This window comes from Cyrtonyx montezumae, unplaced genomic scaffold (genome assembly GCF_038088225.1).
Source record: "Cyrtonyx montezumae isolate F1298 unplaced genomic scaffold, pur_monq_1.0 scaffold_9, whole genome shotgun sequence".
Taxonomy (NCBI): Eukaryota; Metazoa; Chordata; class Aves; order Galliformes; family Odontophoridae; genus Cyrtonyx; species Cyrtonyx montezumae.
The window spans coordinates 3,645,082-3,669,908 of NW_027072100.1; the positions used below are offsets into that span (position 1 = coordinate 3,645,082).

The window sequence follows — 24,827 nt, forward strand, 5'->3', positions numbered from 1 at the left end:
CACCAGTGGGAGTTGAAGGCATAGACATAATATATTAAAAATCTGATTCCCTGTGGAAAACTTTCAAAATATATTTGCTGGATTCTGAAAGCAGCAGATTCATCTCCACTATTTGTTTTTCTTCTCCCACTTTTAATAATGAAGTCAACTTGTAATTGAGCATACTCCTGAAGGTTTTGTTACAGTTCTGGGACTGGTTCTATATCTGTTCCATCAGTCATGGTTTACTTTTATTCTGATTGTTTTATAACTTTAACCATCCTGGAATTATTATACTGTAAAAATATAGGGTGTCTAATACCTGTAAGTCACAGAATCACAGAACTGTAGGGGTTGGAAGGGACCTCTAGAGATCATTGAGTCCAACCCCCTGCCAAAGCAGCTCCCAGCCCAGGTTGCACAGGTAGGCGTCCAGGTGGGTTTGAATGTCTCCAGAGAAGGAGATCCACCACCTCTCTGTGCAGCTGTGCCAGTGCTCCGTCACTGCGCTGTGACGAAGTTCCCACGCACGTATTCTCAGATATTTATAGATGTGGATCAGATCCACTCTGAGTCTTCTTTTCTCAAGGCTGAACAGACCCAGATCTCTGAACCGTTCCTCATAAGGGAGGTGTTCCACGCCCTTTATCATCTCTGTAGCCCTCTGCTGGGCTCTTTCCAGGAGGTCCCTGTCTTTTTTCTAACAGGGAGCTCAGAACTGGACACAGTACTCCAGGTGAGGCCTCACCAGGCAGAGTAGAGGGGGAGGATCACCTCCCTCGACCTGCTGGCCATGCTCTTTTTAATGCACTCAGGATCCCATTGGCCTTTTTGGCCAATGCTCTTTGGCCATACCGCTCATACAACCTGTCACCCACCAGGACACCCAGGTCCCTCTCCTCAGAGCTCCTCTCCAGCAGCTCAACCCCCAACCTGTACTGGTGCATGTGGTTATTCCTCCCTAGATGCAAGGCCATACACTTGCTCTTGTTAAATTTCATCTAGATCCTTTCTGTCTTCTGAACATAGCTGCTCAGGAGGTCCACATAGATTTGGCTTCCACAGTTATTTCCTTTTATAAAATAATTGCCTAGGTCTTAAAATTGCAGTTTTGTGTGATCTTAAAAATAAAAATCTACTGACAACTCTATTTTAAACTCTTGCATTTTATCCTGGTGCCCCAGAGCTGTCAGTTGATGTCTAGTGATGCCACTGTGCACCTAACAGTTTAAGTAGCTCCCCAGCCATTTCCTTTGTCTCTAGTCACTTCTTATCCAGTTGCCATGGCTTATTTTGACTCAAAGCTGCTGGCTTTGCTTCTCCCTGCATTTGCTGGAGAGCTGAGCCAGACCCTCAGGGGCAGGCTTCACTCCACCCCTTGCTTGCAACCACTGTCTCCAAGTAGCATCCTTTCCATCCTTTCTTGTCAAACTCTCTTACAATCTCCTATTTCCCAGTATCCCAGGACTTACTCATTAATTCATTCAGTAGCAAAAAGTAAAGGAAGTTATGCAGTGCCTTCCTCTCTTTTGTCCACACTTTTTACTCCTGGTCATCGCAGTTTTTGACAGCCAGCAGGATGCTTGACATACATCTCTCCTCATGCCCATAGATCTATTCGTGTTCAACCATTTCTAGCGAGCATCAGCTCTTTCTGCATAGCTGACAGTGTTTTTCTTTTCTCTCCAGGCTCATTATAACCACCTGTTCAACAGACTAAGTTCATCACATCATTTTTAATCGTGTTTGTTGGGCTGTGGAGCTGTGCCAGGGTCCTACTAAGCAACAAATGGGTTCAGAGCAGGCACAGCACAGATACTGGTAGAAAATAGTTCCCTCTGGTGCTGGTTCTTATCAGCTTGCCTGTGAAGGATAAGGATTTATCAATATTTCAGATTACTTGGGGACAAAGGAGCAGAAACTTGGCTTATTTACATCACAGCGGTAACTCCATTTATTTTGCATTTGTACCAGAGTAAACTAGGGAAGAATTAGGCACAGAGCCAAATAATCTTTGTGTTTCTTAAATAATCAGCCAAATCTGCAAGGAGTTAGGCTGATGAATGTTTAACGAATGAGTGAGAGGTTCAAATGCTATTCATTAAAGCCAAATATTATACCATAGTCTCTGTCTTCCTGTTCTCAACCAGGAGATGTTTTTAGGGGTATACTTTGAAAAGAAGGCTGAGAAGACTTCAATCTGAATAGCCCTCAAAAAGCAGTAGATTTTAATGTGCAAGTACTTTGGGTAAGATTTGACTTGTAGAGTTTTACTCCAGTTCTTCGAAGGTGTGTGATTGTCTGCAGCAATTCACTTGTTGTGATTCAGATTTGTGGGGACATAAAGGTGCAAGTCTAAGAGGATTTTCTGTTGCATTGGAGAGCGATCTCATCAGGTATTACCTGGGGTTTGTTTGGACAAAGATAGAAAATAGGAAACTGGACTCTTAACTACAGACAATCAGACCATATCCATTCCTGTAATCTTACAGGACAGTTGTAGATGTTTTGTGTTGCTGCACTTTGTTGCAGTAGCTGTGTTTCAATGGCACAGTGCAATACTGCTTCATGTTGAGGTGTTATGAATCGGAGCATTTCAGCAGGTACACAGCAGGTGTTACTGCCAGTAAGAAAGGTGAATTCTGACCCAATGCTTCATAATTATGTAATGAGAAAATTGCTGTCTTTTTTAGCACAGATGTTCATGATTATGTAAATGACAGCTTATGGAGGACTTGTCAGCTTAAAGTTTCCCATTGATCTGCATCAGCAGGAGTTCCACATGTATCCAGTAATGGGCAAAAAAAACCCTCTTCTGCACCCTAACTCAATTTTATGTACATACCAAATGCTGAAATAATCAACATATGGCCTTTGCCACTTTGCTTCAATGTGAATGACAGCTCAAAGTTTCTATTTCTAAATTCTGTGGGTTTTTTAACCAAACCTGTTTTTCCATCAGTGTTTCAAGTGGATGTAAGTTAATGACTTCTCTACTGAGTTAAGAAGTACAGACCTTGCACAAAGTGATAAATGTCCATTATTAAGGAAAAGAATATTCTTTTCCTGTCATAAGTTCCATCTCAAGTAGAAATAACACTTTTTCACACCTAAGTAGTATGTTGGTCATTTTGCATTTTTGTTGCTGATTCTTCAGATACACAGCAGAGGATGACATGTTGTTCAGGCTGCTGCTAATTATGTATAAGCCATTAAGGTAATTGACAGTTCTCAATTTTGTTGTTGTGGTTACAAAGTACTTGGTAATATGATGATGATGCAGAAAGGTTCCAGCCAGTCTTGCTGCTGACAATCATCCACTGTTCCTGCTCTCCTGTCTGGGTGTGCAGGTACAAGCTATTTGGTGTAGAGGTAACAGAGATACACACATTTGCACTGCTGTACTAGGTATGTACTTATGTAAACACATACAATCCACTCCTCAGTGTCAGCAGTGATCTCAAATCACACTTTGGAGTAATGTAGTGTTTAATCAGATCTTGTTGCAGCCAGAAGGCATGCGTGAACTGTTGTTTCTTGATGATTCTTGACCTGTTTGATGGCCATGCTTAGGGAATGCTGCTATTAGAAACTGACAGATTGTATATCAAAGCTTGTGTACCACAGCATCCTTCCAGGATGATGAATCGTTGTGACCTGAATTCTCTGTACTGTTCTTGATATGGTGGTGTTTAGTTGTTGTGGGTTTTTGTTTGTTTGTTTTCAGGATTGTCTTTGCATGTCTTTATAGATTTTCCATTTCGTTTTTAGACTTTGCAGCACACATTGAATGTTGGACTGTATGTCTGTAGGGAACTAAAGTATCTGGGAAACACTCAGTTCATTACATCAGTATATTCAAATTGAATCTGAACCTACTCATGAGTGCCCAGGTTCAGTTTACGTGGGTGGTTGGAGTAATAACATACCTTAAACAGAAAACTCTGGGCAGAAAAGTGTCCTTCAGTAAGCAAACTACTAGTGATCTAATTAATAGTATATGCAGATGGTTCTCAGAGACCTGCAGATTCTGTTTAGGTAAGATTTGTAGCAAAGTGAATATTTTGTCTATTAGTTCTCCCATAAATCATTTTAATCTATCATTTCTATCACTGGAACATACACTTTAAAATATAGATTTTATTTAAAGGAAGTTGATTTGAGGTTTTACAGGATGTGCGTGAAACTTGGTGTAATGTGAATGAGAAATAGCATCTTCTCAAGAAGAATGGGGCTCTGTTGCATAGGCTCAAATAAAGGATCCTATCTGCGAAGGATCCATGTTGTCTTAGAGCTAATTTCACACCGACTTCTAGGTACAGTACACTACAAGAAAAAACACTTCAGTTTTTCTACAGTCTGTATTCCAGAAGCCATACCCAAATAAGCTTCTGTGTTTGTCCGATGGTGGGAGAACTTGTTTCAAATGAAGTGCCTCAGGGACAGCATGACAACAAGCAGTGAACAGGTAATTACTAAAAGAATTTCTTAACTAATTAAAGACATTCTTGGGAATACTGGGAGACTGATTGAAAAAGAGCCCAAACCAGTAAAATAGTAGCACCTTCTTTGGGATCTTGGATCTCTGCTGGTCTTCGAGTCTAAGGGAAATACCCTGCCTGCCTTCCCGTAGTTGGACTATTAGATTTAGTGATGTGGTCTGGCCTCTTGGCTTGGGGAGTCGCACTCTGTGCTTGGGACATTTCCTCCATTGTGCTGCAGCTGGGGAAATTACCAGCTCTCACTTCTCATCCCCTGTAATTTCTCTGCGATTGGCTGCTCACTCAGTTGGTAGCTCTAAGAATAGTTGAGTAGAAACGTCATTCATTGTTCACCACTGTAGATTGCTGTCTTAGACCTTCAATCTCTTTTCTTTAATGGCTACAAAATAGATTCTTTCATACACAAAAGAAATTTTGAAATGCTTCTTTTATACTGTTTCGCAGGGAAGGTTATGATACAGGGTGAGACTTTTTAAATGAAATGGGGATTTATCGAACCTGAAGATTGCAGTGTCAACAGGCATAGCTTCCCAAGAGCAGTGCTCCATTAGAGCTGTACACATTTTATGGGTTTCAAAGGGTATGTGGGTCTCCATGCCACAACGAAAGCCCTGCTTCAAGAAATTCTTCATTTTATGCATGTGATTAACATAAGAAGTCAGAAAACAAATCGAATGCAGTTTGTATAGTCTCTAAAGTAGCAAGGCTTTTAGGGCTGTGAGGATATTGTCAGATAGTTTTTGAACTGGAGCATTTCAGCGTGGAAAAGATCTCAGTCTGAAGCCCCATTCAACTTACATTAAGATAAATTGGACTAGACAGTGAAAGTAGGTTTTTGAAAAATTCCTCATACTGTTCAAGCATATTTGGGGTTAATGGGATTGACATTCAGTTAGGTGCATTCAGAAGTAGAAAGTTTGTTCTTCGTAGAAAAAAAAATCATTGGAATCCATAAGTACTAATATAAATAACCAGTTTTGGGAGAATCTCTTGGTGTAGTTGAAAGATTTATTTCCCAGTTTTGTGAGTATTTCTTGGTGTAGTGGAAAGATTTCTTTCTTTGTGGCTAGTGTGAAGTATGCACAAGAGACTGGCAAGTAACCTAAGGGTGGGGAGATCCCTTCATGATCTGGAGGTCAAAATCAGGCTTCAGGGTGTGCCACTGGCAGCTACTTGACTTTTTCACACTTGGCCTGAATATTTGTTGTCAGTAAAAATGGAACAGTAATTATCTCTATATTGAATGTCTGGGATGGAAAGCGTTGGTTTAGATGTAAACCATAGTACAACTTAGATGTTATTAATGTAAACATTTTTGGAATATTCAAAGGGAATACCTGGATTGGTATCCATGTCCTCAAGTAGTTTCTGTACACTCTACAAGACTTACATCTATGCTTACTGTCAGCAAGAGAAGCAAAGAGAGAAAACTTAACTTTGAATGAAGCATAATTGTGATAGAAGGAAATTCTGTTCTTCCATCTTGCAAACCACGTTCCTCACAGTCTCCTCAAGTATAAATGTCATTTCAGTTCTTTCAGGCATGCAGAGTGACTTCCTGACATGGGCACTCAACAGAGCTTCTACTGAAATAATAAGTTTTATAGGCTGAAAAAGCCTAAATTTGTATGTCAAGCTTGGCACACACTTTTTTGTTGGGAGTCATCAAGTCTGTTGGCTGGAACACAGGGCTACATTGCATATGACCCTACAACCAACCATTATTTCCAGTTATAAAACAAGGCGGTGATACTTGCTTCACCAATATATTGCAAGGATATATGTTAATGATAATGTTCCTGGAAGTGCCCTGTGTGTGCGTACTTCAGTGTCCTTGCTCTACACTGACCCATCCCTGGGGTTCGCTGTGAAGAGAGAGTAGTACCAGTGGTGCAGCAGCAGTATGGATGCTGGTGAGTCTGCACGTCTCCACCATCATAGGCTCTTGTGTTAAAACTCAGGCTTGACTGTTGTCTTAGTTTTCCTTACTGCTCATCATCTCTTCCATGTACTTTCTGGAGGTGGCTGGGCCGATGGTAAAAGGCAGTGGGATGTTTTAATTCCCCAATTTGCCTTAAATGAAATGAAAAATACTGCCTCAGGCTTTTCCTGCAAACCTAGCAGGTTGCTATGGATTAAGCTACTTAATCAATCTGGACAAACTGTTCCGTGCTGCTCATAGTAGTCAATACCACCAGTCACTTGCCATTTCTGCAGCTTAGAGACAGACAATCCTTCATTCTGCAGACAGAGATGTGCCAGAAAGCCAGAGCTGCTAAATAGCCTCTCTAGAAGAACCTATAAAATCTTGTTGCCTCCATCCTTTCCCACCATCATAAGCTAGTAGCGTAGCAACTGATGAAGCCGCTTGAACTTGAGTTGACCTGAAATTGCATGTTTCACGGTTTATGTGTTTACTACTGCCTTTCTACTTCTTTTTTTTTTTTTTTTTTTTGCTTGTTGAATTTACATTAGCAGTCCCTGTGGGAGATTAGCAGCTTGTTCATGTGAAAAGCTGAAATAGATTTAATAACACATGATATATGAGCTTAAATAGTCTGCGGAGTTAGAAGCAGGAGATAGAGCTAAAGCTGGCCCTGACTACTGGCTGCTGTGAGCACCTTGTGTTTGAATAGGATGTGGACGTAGTTCTCAGTATCTTTGTATAGACTAGGTGCAGCCAAAAGAAAGGAGAGCTTCCCATCAACTGATGTTACACAGTTTACTGTTGCATAGTTTGCTATTACAAGTAAAGCAGTGTGGAGTTTAAATATTCACAGATCATAGTAACCCAGGGCTTCTCGCATGGAATGGATAGAGAATTTAGACACAGGCTCAGAAATGAAACACAACTTGGATGACTGCTGGTTTCTGGTGGAGAACTTGAGATGCTTTCTCTACTGTCTGGAAAGCTCCAGTGTTTTCATCTCCCTTGTCAAAGGAAAGCTGATACTCTATGTCACGTTTCTAATTGCCGCACTCTTGATTGTCTTCAGTTAAACCCTAATGTGGCTCTCTTCGTAGGTCATTTCAAGTCTAGTATGAATGTTAATCTACACATCTGGTGTGTCTGTCATCAAGTGTAAGTTCCAAGAGATGAGGGAATTAGTGTAAGTAAAAACGATTAACTTTTGAGAAAAAGCACAGGTTCATAGATTCATAGATACATTAGGTTGGAAAGGACCTACAAGATCATCTAGTCCAACCATCCTCCTATCACTATCCCTACCCACTGAACTACTAAATCCAATCCCTTAAGCACCTCATCTAAGCGCTTCTTGAACAGCGCTAGGGGTGGTGCCTCAACCACCTCCCTAGACAGGCCATCCCAGTGCCTGACCACTCCTTCAGAGAAAAAATGTTTCCTCAAATCTCATCTCAATCTTCCCCGGCGCAACTTGTGGCCATTCCCTCTCGTCCTGTCATTATTTATCTGGGAGAAGAGGCCCACCCCCTCCTCACCACAACCCCCCTTCAGGAAGTGGTAGAGTGCAATAAGGTCTCCTCTGAGCCTCCTCTTCTCCAGACTGAACAATCCCAGCTCCCTCAGCCGCTCCTCATAAGACTTGTGCTCCAGACCCCTCACCAGTTTTGTTGCCCTTCTCTGAACACGCTCCAGGGCCTCAATGTCCTTCATGTAGTGAGGGGCCCAAAACTGAACACAGTACTCGAGAGCTGAGTACAGGGGGATGATCACCTCCCTGCTCCTGCTCCTGCATGTCAAAGATGAGCCTGGAGAACAGGGCTTGCTTGGTTCAGGTACCCAGGATGTACTACCAGAGAAGCAAAACAAAACAGCTAGATGCCACAGAGAAATTAATTGTTTGCTTTCTTTGGTTTGTGTGTGTGTCAAATGAAAATGGAACTTTTTATATCTGTGTGATGCAGCCTCAACAGATAGGGCTGAGATGCTTCAGCTTCTGAACAGTCTGAGTAAGAGAAAGGAATTCTTTCTTTGACAAGGAATTTAGCCATTGAATTATTAAATCAAAGGGCAACACTCACCAGTGCATGCTCTGGCTGCATATATAAAAGAAAGAGTTGATCGTTTTGTTTTTTTTTTTCCAGAGGAAAGTATCATCGTGAAGATTTTGGACTGCAGCACCTGAGCTTTGCTGCCCTGAATTGAGGGAATTCTGAGAGCATTCAAAGAGCATACAGGTGCTCAGTATTCCTGCTGAGCAGTTAATCACACAGCTTGCTTTGTGGCTTCCTCTTTAAATAGACTAACTGGTCTGATATACCTCACTCTATTTCATGTTGAAGGCCAAGCACTGCAAACTTAATGTTAAGGATGTAAATAGCATCTCACATAAATCAGAGTACCAGTGAGAAGAGGTACGGTTCAATAATTGATGTCTTAGATATGAAACTTACCTTGAACATTGCCTGAAATTGTCAGTTTCTCTGCATTGGCTATAAAGAGAACCTGAGATGACTGGTACAAGCTTGAGAATGTAAAAGCTACACAGTAATAGTTCAGAGTATTTATCATCAAAATACTCCCAGAAAATCAGAAAATCTCACAAACTGTAAAAATGAGACTCACATGGCCATGACTCCCAGCCCTGGGAAGCTTGATGCTCTTAGAGAATAGCTGGAGAATGCCTGTGCACTCCTATGTGTGTAAAGAAAGGTTGCCTTTTAGCACTCTCAGAGCACAAGATTGTGAGTGTGTTTTGCTGCAGTAGTGGAGGTTCTTGATTCTTTTGATACAGTTGTGGCTCATCAATACTGAGCCATTAGGGAGCCATGGGAGAGTCTACAATCACCTTCTTTTTTCCTCTTCTACAGTACAAATGATGACTCAAAGAGAAGCATTCAGTTCTAATCTATGTGAGTTCTTGTAATAAGCTTTACAATTAGAGCAGTCTTCCATCTAATTCACTTAATTTACGCTGGGAAATGAGATACTGTTCAACTAATCCGATGCTATTTTCTTCTTTATTAGAGAATGAAAGCATCCTTGGAGGCTCTGGTGGGATTCAGACTAAGCTTCTGAGACACAAATAGTATGAAAGGCTAATGAAATAGCGTGCTATGGTAATTCCCAATTGGTATCTGGTGCCCCACTCCTTTAACCTATAACATAATTAGGAGAAGAGTTGGTAGGAGGCAATGGACTATACCATTTCTGCTCTCAGGGTGAGTTCATAAATATTTGTTTAATAAGATGACACTAAGACAGATAAACTTTGTTTAGCTAAGGTTTGTTCCATCTGTCTTGTCTGGTGACTGCAGCACTTTCAAGAAAGGTTACAAGAAGTTTTCTGCTGGATTATCCTACCTCTTCTCAGCACGATTGCGTTCCACTCTTAAACCCAGGCAGCCCTGCTGCTTAAATTAGAACATACATATTCAAATCACTAAGGAGCATTTCCACTGCTTCTGAAGAGGATAATACATAGAGAATATGTTTTTCATTCTCACCAGGCTGCAGCAAGTTCTTTAGAACAAAAGCACTACACCTACGCTGTTGTGCAAAGTAAAGTGTATAATTCCATACTTTTTGAATATTGGCTCTTTGGGAATGTTGGGAGATGAGCATCTTGTCAAATATTGGTTATCTTGCTCCACTGGCTTTTTTAGTTACAGTAATTACCATCCCCCGAGTTCTGTTCTTGTTTTGATTGCCATTGTGTTGAGTCTTTGACCACTTTGCTTAGTTCTTTGACACCATTCTGGATCACATACATTTTTCCCCCTGCTTCTTGTACATATGGGCTTTGTTTTACTTCTTTCTATCCTCTGAATGATCTCTTATGCTTGTGCCTTTTCAACTCTCACTTCTGTTCTTCTCAGCCAGATCTCTGCCTTGCTGTGAACTTACAATTCTGCTTCTACACAAAACCTCCCACTTTCCACTTTTTCCACTGTAAGTAGCAGCAATCTTTGGTTTCTTATGCTTCCAGAAACTAAGGCATTTCCAAGCTCAGTCTGTCACATAAAACTGCATTGTATCTGCTCCCTGTGCTTCCCTGTTTCACTGATACTTCTGGTACTTCTTGGTACTTCTGACTGAGTCATTTACAACTTCAGTTTTTGGGAAGGAATTCCTGCCTCGTGACATGGCAGACATTGGCTAAGTCCCTTGAAGACAGAGGTATTAGCTGTGAAAGCAAAAGTGAGAAGCAGATGATATGCTATGCTGTGACATGTGATCTATATAACAGAGTAACTGAAGTTACTTATTGTGTGCTAGTAAATTCTGGAGTGGAAGGAGTATCACATGGAGAGGAAAAATTTGCTAATCCATAGAACAATATGGCAGCATCTGATTGCAGCTCCCCAATTACTGCTCCAGTGTTCTAGATCCTCAGCTAAGAACCAGCCTGTCAAATTTCCATTCTTTCTGTCAGTCTTTGATTGTTAAGCACATAAAAATCCTCTGATGGTTCACAGGAATCACTTCAGCGTTGACCTCAAGAGGGCCAACAAGGCACCTGCACACCCACAGGGCCACTGCATGCAGTGCAGGAGTGCTCATGGAGGATGAGTAGTGAAATGTTTCTAAGGATGGTGATCACCTGCTGGGACTGCTGTGTTGCATAAAGGGGTACAAAACCAGCTTCACACATAAAGGCCTTTGCATCCGTACAGTGTATAAATCTGTAAAACCATTGCTCTTTGTTCTGTAGACTGTAGAAACCCGAAGTCGTCTTCTCTTTCTTCCCTGGATTTTTGCTGTAATTCAGTATTAAAAATTATTGATTTTAGACCTAGTTCTGGGCACTTTTCTGTGGGAGTAGGCAGACTGGTGCAATTTACCCATGCTGGTGAATTAATGAATTGCTTTATTAATGCCACTGGCACATTTCTTCCAACACAGTTGACATGTGCCACTGCTGTCAGCCTATTACATTACTGAGAGACGGATTTGAATGTCTCTCTTTTAGACAAAAGAGCTATTAGTACCATGTCTGTCAGTGCAGTGAAATAGTCTCGTGCTGAATTTTGTAAAATCCTTGTGCCATTTCTTTGCGCACTTAATGGAACTGGAAGTTCAGACAGTCACTGGAAAACAAAATTCAATGACTGCATTTATAACAGTAATGTGCTCTTAATAAGCAATAGAACTACTATGATTCAGAGCTCAAAATGCTTATTGCAGAGGTGTAAAAGCAGAAGGAGTCACACAGGTGCTGTTCAGACAGTGACGTGGCTAGCTGTAAGGACTAGCTGTCATTGCAAACAGGGCATGCAGTGTAGCTGTGCAGAGGTGACAAACTTACTGTCAAGGACAGAGGTGCAAAAAAGCCAGAACAAGGGCACTTCAACACGTTTCCATTTCTTTTCTTCGAACAGCTGGGTTTGTGTTCTTAAATTTAATTACACACGTTCTGAGTTGCCACTGTTTTTGGCTGCTGATTAGAAAACTTTACAAGTATGTTTTGTTCTGCAGTTTTTGTCTTCTTAAAAAAGAAGGGGGGGGGGGGGGGGGTGGGATCTGAAGCAGCTTGGTGTTTGCCTTCTAGCCTCATCTTCACCCATTTTGTCTGCCCAGTCTGCAGCTGCTCAGTGAGGATGCTGTGAGAAAACTGCTCTGTTACAGTTCCCATTGCTAGGGGAATAAGCTGTACTGGGATTAGAAACACAGATCCTGCTTGTCCAGCAAACATCTTTTGGTAGCAGCTCCCCATCCCCACCTCTTCAGCTCCCATAGAATGAAAAACACTGTGTGTCTTCTGAGCTTGTTGTTTGAGCCTGTGCTCTCAGTTGTGCACATGTGAGAGCAGCTAGGGCTGTCCACGGGCAGGATGCAGCTGTCTTGCTGCTCTTCTGGAGTTCTGGCTGTGGATAGGACACACACAGCTAATGTTACAGGACATCAAGTGCTGTGACAGTACAGACTGGGCAGCCTTGTGGCATTAGGAGCTCTTTTTGTCTTAAACCACCTCTTGGACAACATACACACATGTGAGTCGCAGGTCTCCTTGGTTGTACATTTCATCAGGTCATATAATTAGTGTTGTGAACAGTTAATATTCTAAGTTCCAAGTGAGTTTTCAAAAAAAATAAAGAGCTTGATCCAGGTGTTGTAGGATGGATTTTTCTATAGCGCCTTTCTCTTACAAAATATATCACAATAGACAGAGAAAACAGTTTTGGGTTCTGATGTTTTGGTATTCCCAGTTTTTATTCTTAATCAAAAATGAACAAAAGGTTTTCAGATTTTCAGCTATTGAAATTTCTAAGCTGAGTCACTGTATTTGATGCATTTTGCAACTTCAGGTGGATACTTGGATTAGCGGGTAGCCGTCCTGTGGAACTTCTTTGGGTGATCCAGATACTGGAAGATTAATTTAGGGAGCTCGGGAAGTCCTGAAGTAGTACTGTGTGTTGTAGAAATTCAATGGGTAATTCTCCTTTTCTTACACTTCCCTGGATACAGACCTGGGGCTGCTTTTTGGGTGGTGCTGTTGGGTGTGATGGACCTTTGGGCTGACCAGGTAGAGCTGATCTTGTGTTCCTTTGTGCTCTCTGTCTACGGAAGTGGGACTAGACAAAAATTAAAGGTGCTTTTCCCAGTATTAACACTAACTCTCTGCAAAGGAATCAGTGAGTTTCCCTTTGTTCTTATTCTCAGAAGATCAATCTCTTCTTTTTCTGTTTAAAAAGCAGAAACATTCCATGGCTTCAGTTTTGTCAATTAGTGTTTATGAATCTTTTGCAATTGATGTAAGCTGCTCACAGAAGTATTCCCCTTCTGTCATGAGATACTTGCATGAGTTTTCAGTAAACAAACAACAAACAGCCATCCAATTGCAACAGCACCCCTGAAAAATAACAACAGAAGTGTGCCAGTTTGGCACAGAGCATTTTTTACTTTATTATAGAAATCAGAAGCACTGATACAGAACAAAACAACAAACATAAAAACCCCAACTTTCTTCTGTTTTCACATCTCATTTTGAGACAGCTTTGGCAGTTACTTTTTGCTGCCCAGAAGAACACTGGAGTGCTTATAAAGGTCTCTTGGTAGTGAGTGACCTTTTACTTTGGGCAGACAGAGATGTCATGGTGATGGAACTTCAGCCTCCTTTCACAAGGATTAATACAGCAAGATCTCAGCTGTGCTCCTTTCCAGCTTCATACTCAGGAGTTTTTCTTAGTTAGGAGATCATTGCCTTCTGGCTGGGGTTGTAGTGGTTTTGAATGGGCATTGAGCCAGGACTTGTGCAGGCATTTGCACAAGCTGAAATTGTTGCCTCCCTTGTCTTGCCTCTCTGTTTTGCAATAGATGACACAAACTTTCAGACAAAATTAATGCAGGTGACATTCACTGCAACATTTAGATAGCTGGTTGGTTGTCCTAGCGGGTATTATCTCTCCTAAGATTGTCTCCTTATGGAATATGAGCAACTGTTTCTGTTTGTATTTAGTAATGGATAATTAAATGTATAGCTCTAGCTTTGTTCCAGTTGGGCTCAGCATGTTTCTTGCAACTGTATTTCAAATATTTTTTGCCACATCTGCTTCATCACATACCTCAGCCAAAAGGAACCTTTTTCCTCACTTCTATATTTGGCTTTTGAACAAGTCGCTTAGTTTTCAGCAATCTCATCTTGCTTTCTCACACAGGGGTTTTAGATGTGAGAGGTAAGTTGGGCTAAAGTTGGCAAAAAGAGTTCAGAAAAAGCACTCTGTGAAATAATCTTAATGTACCTCCGGGTGCATTTCCAAGATGAAAGTCATTGCTGATTGGGGAGTATTTCTCACACTGCTGGGAGAGCAACTACATGCCTTTTACTTGAATGATAGCCAATCTAGTACATTTTCCAGTTGCTTATACATCCAAAGTCTACTGATACTACTTAAAGGATTACCCAGCACCTCCTGTGGTGATCATTGTAGTTTCTTTCACTGCAGCTACCGATATCTGTGATATTTCATATTTTTCTTGGGAGCTCTTTGTTTCCATGAAAGAGCTCCAGAACTGTTGGGACCTCTACCAAGGGCTGACAGACCAGCTGCTTCCTGCCATGATTTTAACGGACTTGCTGATTTTCTCCAGAACATCTCCTTACAAACAGTACATAGTCTTTACGGGAGAGAAAAAAAGCCCAACAAATACTGCAGTGAAGGTGATTCAAACAGATAATTTTTCTTCTGTAACATTTTTTTTCCCTTTGTGATTGGTCCAACTGCCAGAGCTTAGCAGACTTCTGTTGGTTTTCTCTGTCTTTTGGTCCACTTCACAGTATTTTACCACTGAGCTATAGTTAATTGGAAAACTAAGTATAGAACATCGCCTCTGTTCTCATTTCAAGTTTTTTCACCCATCCTGCCTCCAGCGTTTTGTTGCAGAGCACTTGGTTCATCCCTTTTTCTCCCCCTCATTTTGGAGCCTTTTGAGCCCTATTAAGGCAGTTGTTTAAATTGTCACATAGACAAATGTTCCAGTAGTAGACTACAGATACTCAGAAGTTGCTTTCCAAGAGTAAAATGGGTGCAGCATGTAAAGTGTTTCCTCTTCATACGAGGGGAGAAGATTACACCCTAAATTCCATCCCTGACTCTGTAAGTGGACCTGCTTTGTGCACAAGGTAAAATCTATGAGTGTTCAGTAACTCCATTTCCTGGTCTTATACTACGTATGTCTTTTCTTGAAAGATGTCACCTGGGATCCTCATTTCTGTGTCCTTCATGGGACTGGGATTCAGCCTAGATGCTGTCCTGGTTGCAGCAGCACGGTTCCAGATGTGCACTTTTCTCCTGAAGAGTCTGCGGGAATAAGGGAGAAAGGTTGTAAGGGAGCAACATGGTGGGCAAAGCTTGCAATATAAAGTACTGTCTGTATGGATCAAATGAAGCTTAAAATACTGCTGATCACAATTACACGTGCACAGGCTCAATCTGTTACCCTGCTTATTTAATCAAGGTAGCATAGAGGTTTTAATTACAAAAGCAAGCTTATAGTATGAGGCTGGTCATCTGTAACTGACACAAATATGCCTAGTCACAATGGCCAAAATTGCTCCTTATTTATGTGCTAGTTGTGCTCAATAATGAACAACTTGTTTAGTTCACTTGCAATAACTTGGAAAAGAGGGATATTGAAAAGTAGCTTTCTGTCCAGTTGGTGCCAGTAAGAAAGAGCCCGTTGTATTCAGTGAGGTGGTGCTGAGCCTTGAAAAATTATAGTTACTGCTGTTCATCTTTGCTTCTTGAATTTGGAAAATGACAGCAACAGTTTAAACTCCTAATTTTCTTATATTCTGCAACATCTATTTCTCTGATGCTACTAGGGAGATAAAAATGAACGGGTAGAAGAAAATGGAAAATATCATCCCTGTTTTGAGAGAGATGGAGGGGTAGTTTAGATCTGGCCTGAAGTAGAGAGTGAAGTAATGCTGGATGTCATCTTAATCTAAATTGCCTTGGCAATATTAGTTTCTAAACTTGCTAGACAAGACTTTAATATCTGGTTAGCAGAACAAGCTGTTCTATTAATTAATCTCAAGCCCATAAATCTATTCTAACTGGCAATCGAATCCCAGGCTAACCTGGATCATGCTGTTGTTGAAGCATCTACAGCCCAGGAGAATGAGGCTTAATATTTCATTTGTATTGTGTTCAGCTGTAATGTTACTTGCAAGATGTCATTTTTGCATTGGGAATAAAAATCAGTAAGTCTGCCTTTTAATGGTCTAGTACCAAGAGACAAGTAATAAGCAATTTAAGATTTATAATAATTCGTAATGAAAATGCATCAATGTGTATTTCTTGAAAACTTTTTTTTTTTTTTGAGAATAACTTCACTGTGTCAAAATATAAACAGCCTGACATTTCATTTCAGGGGGCAAAAATCTGCCTGGAAGCAGGGGAACATCACAGGATAAAAGCAGAAACAAATTATCATCCAAAGATTTAGCTCATGACACTAGGTTATGTTCTTGTTGGGTATCTGTTCCAATTACAGTTCAGACTGGTGCTTTTTTGGAGGTACAATACACAGCTGATGCAATCCATCTCAGATAGCATAGCTCATTATGATTAGTTAACCAGAGGAGGTGAAATTAGATAACATTTTGGTTGGTAATTTTGTGTAATAATGGTTTCTGTGCATTTGTTTCTCTTCGCTGAGCAGATGTTAACCTGCAAAACTTCTCTGGAGGGGAAAGTGCTCTGTTCCTCCCATCCTGTGGTGCTCCAACTCTTTTCTCCCCTGTTCCTGTGGTCCTGTCTTCTTGCTGTTTTCTGTCTCTGTGAGGAAGCAGATGTGGGGGTGGTGGGATGTGGAGTAATTCCTGTAGGACCGTAAAATTAATGCCATGATGTAACATTCATAGGTTTCTTTTTCTGAGAGAGAGATGTCCTTTTTGTTGCTTTGTTTTCACAAGAGAACAGGGTTTGTGTCCTCTGGGCTGAAGGCAAACCTCATTAGAGTGTGGCAGAGTGAGAGCTAAATGAAATTAATGAAATTGCTCATAGTCTTGCACAGTTCAGCTCGGGTTTTCAAAACCACAAAGCATATGCTATTCATGTGGCTTCTGATACCCAGGTGTTACACACCGATGACAGAGGGGGGGATCAGGCAGGCAGGCAGAGCCCAGGAGACCATCGGTGGGTTTTGTCACAGGGTGCTGCTGAGATATTGGTGCTTGTCTTTGCTTTTCTATCACAGAGGTTATACTCAGAGGCTAGGTTCCTGATGATGCTTCTCAGACATGTAGGCGCTCTTCCAAAAGAGTCTCACGCAGACTTTACTTGAGTACTTCTGCTCATGAAATGATGCAGAATTCACAGTCAAATATTGGAGCTGCTGTTGATTCATTTCTGTCTTTATTTTTCTTAGCTCTGAGCTACCAAAGTCCTCAGTCAGTGTCTGGAGCACAGGACCACTGGAAGACCCCCAGTGTTCTTAACTTCAGTACCTTCTCAGACAAATAGCCAGTGGTTTCATTACAAATATATCCTATTTTTCATGGTTTTTTTTTTTTTTGCCTCAGTAAAACCACAGGATGAGCAAGTGATTTGTGATTTTTACTCATTGCTAGTTGCTGTAAGCAATTATTACTGTAAGCATTACACAGGTATGCTCAATCTGTGTCATTTAAGACTTATTTTACTCTTCCCTCTGATGTTATAGACTGCCATTATGCATATGCATAAAGGAGGAAATAAGTATAAGCCTTCTGATCTTTAAAATTTGTGACTATCTTGCTTTATTTTCAGCAGAAATTGCTTCGTGGGCACTGTATTTTTGAAGTAATGTTTCTGCGCTGGTAATGCTACCAATTGCATTAGTTCATCAGTACAAGGGGACAATAACTTTAAAACAAATGTCAATTTTTTTTCAGTAGCAGAATTAAGTTCCCATGAAAGATCTGGTAAATGACAGGGAAAGCTCTGTAACTAACAGAAGATTTGGGGGGAGACTTGCTTTCCAGGTACATAGTGGAAATTCGATCCTTTGGACAAAACGACCTCAGGCCTCTCATGATTTCTTTTTGTCCACAGAACCCCCAACTCCTATTGCCCCCCCTGAGCTGCTGGCTGTTGGAGCCACCTACCTGTGGATCAAACCCAACGCCAACTCTATCATCGGAGACGGGCCCATCATCCTGAAAGAGGTGGAGTATCGGACGACCACCGGGAACTGGGCAGAAACGCACATTGTAGACTCTCCCAATTACAAACTGTGGCATCTGGATCCAGATGTGGAGTATGAGATCAGAGTGCTGCTGACTCGCCCGGGGGAAGGAGGCACAGGGCCACCTGGACCACCACTCACAACAAGGACAAAATGTGCAGGTAGTGTTTCTGCTACTTTCCAGTACTGTGTGGATGTTTTGGGTTGCTCACGGATGCGTTAACAAATGGTACTCTACCTATTCGTACTGATCTCTCTTTGGAGATTTGAATTAACTTGATGAGTTTTGATATGTTGTAGGTATATTTTGCTTTTCCATCCATAGGCAAGCGTTCGAGAGTGTTGTTTTTATTCATGCAGCATGTCTGTTTGCAAGAGTTTCTTCTACAGTGTATGTCTGCTTTCTGTTGGAATGGGCAATTAAACGAGAGCTTTCCAACTGATTCTCTGACAGGCAAATATCAGGACTTGACAATTATCAGATTTTCACCCTGCAAGTTTATAGCAAAATATGTGTTCTTCTTGAGTAGCAGCAGTTTAATGTTGGTTATTCAGTTCAATAGAGAGAAGTGGTAAGGATTGAATTGTTAGGATATATTTCTGAATTCTGTTTGATTGTGCTGATTCTTCCCCTCACTTCTGATGAAGAAACCCATTTGAATACTGCGCAGTGTCTTCCTTTTGCCTTTCATATCAGAACAGATCAGTTTTGATCCAAGGATAGGAAAAATCTCTCTTCTTTCTCTAAAGCATGTTGGTCTTTTCAGTAAAAAATAAAAATCATGTTCTTCATATTTCAGGTATGTTAGCATGAGTATCCTCTTCCTTAGCCAAGGAAGCATGGCAGGATGAGAGTGCAGGGCACTCTGCCTTTGCTTTTTGTATGGCTTATACAGCACTGAACATCTGGTTCTCTTTGAGAAGTTTTGATTGGGAAAACAGAAAGAAAGGAAACCTTCGCATAAGGTTTTGGCATGTAGGTGTTTGCTATATTCAGCTCTTATCCTTTGGCAGAAGACAGATGTTTGGAGGCTCTTCTGCAGTGGTGTGGATGTCCTGCTGGCCTGTTTGAAAAATGGGCACGTGCTCTGCTACCAGCTTTTGGCTGTCTCCTCGTTCACTAGTGTTGTGGTCATGTTGCTGAAGTTTTTATCCTTCAGGAGACATAACCTGGCACATTGTGTTTGCATCTGGAATTATGACATGCCTAGGTCAGGTTTCTAACACATTGCAGCTTTGCAGGCAGACTTTCTGTGGCAGCCAAACTTGCAAACCTGTCTGGTAATACTTTCTATGTAATATGGGGGTTAAAAAAGAAGTGGTTAACTCTGTGCTTAGTGATAGCTTGTATGGGATCCCAGATGGCTGTATTTATTGCCCTGAGTATCAGGTGGCATCATAAATGATGATGTAGATAATCTATTCAAATTGGCTAAGTGGTGCTACTTACTGTTTTCCGTCTGAATTTGCTAATGAAAATCTTACTGGAGAAGGTCATTCTGTTAATATGCGTTGCAATTTAGAGCTTGTTAAGACTGATGATGATGGCATTTATGTTTTGTTTAGGACACGGGGTGGGAGAACTTGTAGTGATTTTGATCTAAACATGGCCTCCATGGAAGGAAGGGTCCCCTCCACTGTCTTCTCGAAAAGGCTAATAGAAATGATAGACAAGAAAACAGATCTTATTTCCCAATTTTCATATGTGGTGGTAGGACTTCAAAATAACCTATTTCTGGTATAATTACACAAACTTTAATAGTAAAGGTTTTCAAAAATGTACTGAATCAGGAAAGCAGCACTGCCTCCTTGGTTTTCCTTAGAGCCCCCAATAACTGACATCAATTGAAACTGAGCTGTTTTTCAAATTACTTCAGTGACGAGCAATGCTGCTTTTTCTGCGAGCATTCTTCTTTCGTCGTTGTGTTTCCTTAGCAAGGAGGGAGGTACCAAACTCCTACTCATTTGTACATCATCAGTAAGTGGTGAAGTAGTCCTGTTTTCCATTGTTTGTAGTGTGTTTATTAGGCCAGCTAACACAGATAGCAAAACTGAATGCAGAGGCGATGATAGGGAGTATCACTTATACTGGAAAAGAAGTATTTACTTCGTGGTTTAACTTGCAAGAAATCTTTCTAACCATAAATGGAAGTTGTCTGCAACTTTCTGACAATCTTTTCACTAAACAGTCTCCTGAGCATCTTTTCATGTTGGCATTGTCTGCTTGTGTGCTGGGGAGCCTATGTATGTGCTGGGGGAGCTAAGAATTTTGGCACACCTCAAAGTGAGATTCTTCTTTTTTTTTCAACTCAGAATGAGAACAGGGTTTGGGAAGAATCAGGCTTTTTTATTTATTTGTTTTTTTGCTTCAGTTCAAGTGATCTGAGCTCACTTACAGATACAGTTTTCTGGTACGAATGAGCTGACTGCAGGTCTTGCATCAAAGCTAGTGTTTCCCAGAACACTGTGTGAGCTTGGAAGGTATTACACCGTCACAGAGCTGTTATCAAGAGCATTCCTGATTGTCACATTTTTGATCACAGTAAATGGTATGTGTTTACCCAGACTTTAAAAGGTTTTCATTAAATGAAATCCATAAAACTAATTATGGAAGGTCTTGCTTTAAACAAACACAAAAAAAGTTTTATTAAACTGGATAATATCTTATCTAATTTTTTATAAGCAGCATATACCTGGGCATCCATTATCCCGTGGTGATGCTTTGGCTTTCACAGAGGATGGTACTGCAAGACTTCATTTATATTTGATATTTAGAAATGATACTGAGAAATAAGTCCTACCTTGCTGCCTTGCAGGAGAAGCCAGCTGCAGGGAAAGAGCAAACCCTGCCTTTGCAAATAAATGATTATTTTTGTTGTTTTGTAATTCTTTTAATTTGTTTCTGTAGGCTCAGATAGGTCATGAGTTGGGGCAGGAGAAGGTTAAATGTTCTGGCAGTCAGAGGGAAGAGATGTGTGGGGGGGAACGAGGACACCAGAAAGACTGCTGGAGGTCAACACCAGGCACAGGGTTGAGGGGCAGTTAGAGGAAAGGATGATATAAAATATTAGTTTTTTCCCCCACAATAACAGGGAAGGAGATAACAGGGTCAAAATAATATGTCTGAACACAGCTCCCAGTTGTGATCTGTTCAGCACTGTCTTCTGAGTGAACTGAGCAACCAAGAAGTCCATTTGTGCTAAGGCTGCCAACAAGGAGTATTTACGGTTTCAAAAATATTTTGAATTTAATTTTAAGGTGATAACTCCACTTACATGGGAGACATGACCTGCTGATGCTGAAAAATAACATTTGGGGTTGCTGTACTGTTGCTTTAATCTATTTCGAGCTTACAGAAACTCTAGAAAAACTTACCTGATATGTGGGTCAGAGCACCACCCACGTGGCATATGAAGTGATTTGAAAGAGTCATGTGCAATGAATGTGTAGGTATTGCTAAAATCACTGACACACACAGTTCAACCTGGAGTTACTCTAAGTCCTCCCTCGGAACATAGATTTGTAACTAATACGAATAGCCACCTTAAAGCAACTCTTAGATGCACTGTCTTCTATAGCTTTAAATGTAGACAACTGAAAATAGATGCTTATTTAGCTGGAATGCAGACTTTTGAAAAACGCTTTGAAAGAAAGAAAACAAAGCAAACAACAACAAAAAGAACTCGCACACATTAGCACTGAAAGAAAACCTTACTTGTGTTACTTGTTGTCTGTTTTCATTGGTAAATATTGTGAGGGACTTTCTATTTTTACCACACTAGACAAGCCTCTGTGGCACTCGTTCAGTTTGTGTTTGGTTTTGCTAAATTCCCTGAAACAAAGGCCTGTATAGCACAATGAAATGAGTTGTTCTTCTCTTGATAGCTTCTGTTCCCAAGAGCCACAGAGCCCTGCAGGTGAGCTGCTGAGGATGGCACAATCTTATGTCTGCGTTTTGATATGTGGATCCCACAAAGCCTGTGGGACTGGTACCTGTTTTAGCGACTCTGTCTGTGAGCTGCAGCGTTTTGTTGATGATTGAAACTCTGCTTTCATTCCACCTCAATAGCCTTTGGCATGGCAGCTGGGGAGATAAGAGTAGACTTACAGAAATATGATATTTCTTCTTCTTGATCCCCAATTTGTGCTTGGAAGCGGTCTGATGGTGTTACTGAAAGACAGGGACTTCATCTTAACAGCTTAAGTCCTTTTACATAAGAGATAATGACTTTCTCTGTCAAATTGACTACATTAGATAATGCATGTTTCTTGGTTTATCCTTTTTCCCTCCTCACTTTTAAATTTTTGGGGAGTAGAAAGACAGCAGCTACCCCTTAAATAACAGAAAGAAAGGGTGTAGTATCTCCTGATGACATGCTGGAGTGGTGCAATTTCCTTGTCTGTCTTTGTCAGGTTTTATTTTCTTTTAGCCCACAGTGCTCACCTTCAGACCTCCTGGACAGCACAGACATGGTGTCAATGTGAAGAGCAGAGCTCCATAGGAAGATGTTTTGTTTCTGGTTTGTCTTCATGCTGCAGAGATGCAGCTGGCTGCTGATGCTGGGGCTGTCCCAGGCAAAACGTGTCTCTTGGAGGAGCTGCAATCAGGTTACAGACACTCGCTGTGAAAGTGTGGTCAGAGTGACACCTTTCAGAGAACAGAGGATTGGTTGTTTCTAACTAAATATTATGGTTACTAGAAAAGAAAAGGAGGAAAAACACAACACAACGATGTTGTCTGGGCTATAACAAGGTGATGGTTTGCAAGGAAGAGAAAGAATCTGGGAGTGGAAAGGGATGTAATTAAACGGTGAAATGAGAAGCAGGATGCTTCACAGTACAGGACTCCTGAAGAGCCATAATGGAGCTGACAAGTTACCTGGGTAGGCTTGAGAAGCACAGCCACAGTTCAGGCAGAACATTCAGTGCACTGGGAAATGATAGTGTGCAGAGGAAAAGCTGGGATTTACTGTGGGAGTGCATCAGTGTGGCACAAGTCTGAAGCTTGCTTCCAGCAGCTCCTGAGCCTAGCCAAGCATGTCTCCTGTTGCCCTGAACCAGGGCACATATGGTGAGGAAATTTCTTTATCCTGACCCCTGCAGGAGATCAGCTTTTGTCCCAAGGCATGTGGATTGATTACCCTTATCTTAGTCTGCATAAATACTTTCATGAACGTAGAGGTAGTCATGATAGAGATTTGGTCTGGAGATTTTTTCCAGTGGGATTTTGCTTATGATGGATTTAAATTCTACAGATTTATTTCTTTTTATCTGCAAAGGCAGTTTGTTTTCCCAAAGTGGTTTTTTATTTTTATTTATTTGTATGAAGTTTAGTTATTCATTTCCACATCAGCTTGTTTCTGCTTGGTGCTGTTGGTGTTAAATTTAATGACTTTATACAATGGGGTTTGAAAATAGCACTATATTCTGAGTAGGCTGGATGGCCAGCAGGATGACAACTTTCAAAAAGACTTTAGGGTTTCATGGCAAGAGGAGCAGATCTTGCTGGTGATGGGACGTCATGCCTTTTCCCAAGAGTTCAACCTACCTGGCGCCTGTTTCCATGCCAGTTGTGTTAGGACACTGTTTAGATATTCCTTGGCTTTCAAGTCCTGTCCAGGTTTCACCCAAAAATGGACAGATCTGAAGAGGCAGAAATGCAGAGGGAGAGATAATGATGTGATAATGGTGTGATTCAGCTCACTTAAAGAAGGGAGAGAACCAAAACAAGCGGATATTGGCATGCTGATAGCTTTTCTGCTTTGCTTATGCAGCTTCACTTTAGCATCCTCAATTTGAGGGTCTCTTTAGCACGAACCTAAAGGACAATTCCACAAAACAGTGTTCAGGGTGCAAAACTGGCACTGCTGTGCCAAAGCCACCATTTTACATCAGTCGAAAGTTTGGCCCACTACTTGCAAAAAAAAAAACAGGATTTTTTTTTTTTTGATTGTCACTCAGTCCCCCGGTAAAAGCAATTTATTTAAATTGCATGGTGTCTTTTAGTCTTCAGTTAAGTGCCATCTTTCATAAAATTTCATCCCTTATTACCATATTATTACTGCTTCTGTAGCTTTTTGAGGGTGCGATGAGATGATCATTTCCAGATGTCGCTTTATACGAGAGTGAAAAGCCCAGTTAGTGGGAGGAAACTGGAACGGATAACGCTGTGTGTGTGTTCCTGCCATGCCTGTGGGAAGCACTGAGCTTCCACAGGGGAGTGACCGAAGAGAGGAGTCTGTTTCTCTTCTCTGTACAGTTTATATTGTGAAATGACAAACCCCACTCTCGCAAAGCATTTCGAAGCTCTGTGTTTGCGTAGACGTGAACCTAGCTTTGTCCTGGGACAAATGCTGCTCACTGCTTCCTGCTTATGCTTCTCTTTCTGCTTTTCTAAAGGCAGCTGAAAAATAAATGCCTTTTGATTTGAAATGTTTTTGATGCACATGAGTCTGCATGAAAAAGCACCCAAATAATAAGAGATGTTTAGAGTTTGTATACTGGAAGTGCCCAATTTTAAACATTTCACAGAATAAAAGGCACTTTAATTGGCTTTTTTAGAAGCTCTAGCTTGTATCACAAAAGCAAGGTAGGGGCTGAATTGAATAGAACACTGCATCTTTAGCCTCACTTTACATTTTTAACACTGAGATATTTGTAAAAAATTTAGAAAGCGTTTTGTTCCTTACATTTTCAGTTGTTTTACATTGCCATGAATATTTTTCCCTTTTATTTTTTCCCCAGTGGAC

General features: G+C 41.0%; 1 protein-coding gene across 2 annotated transcripts in view; it reads left to right on the forward strand.

Moving 5' to 3' along the window:
- The window catches only part of PTPRT (protein tyrosine phosphatase receptor type T), a 409,415-nt gene that overhangs the window by 196,595 nt on the left and 187,993 nt on the right, over nucleotides 1-24,827 (forward strand). For both annotated transcript variants that reach the window (XM_065754165.1, XM_065754164.1), the window contains exon 7: nucleotides 17,946-18,239. In XM_065754165.1, the coding sequence (XP_065610237.1) occupies nucleotides 17,946-18,239 (294 nt within the window). The remainder of the gene's footprint in view (nucleotides 1-17,945; nucleotides 18,240-24,827) is intronic.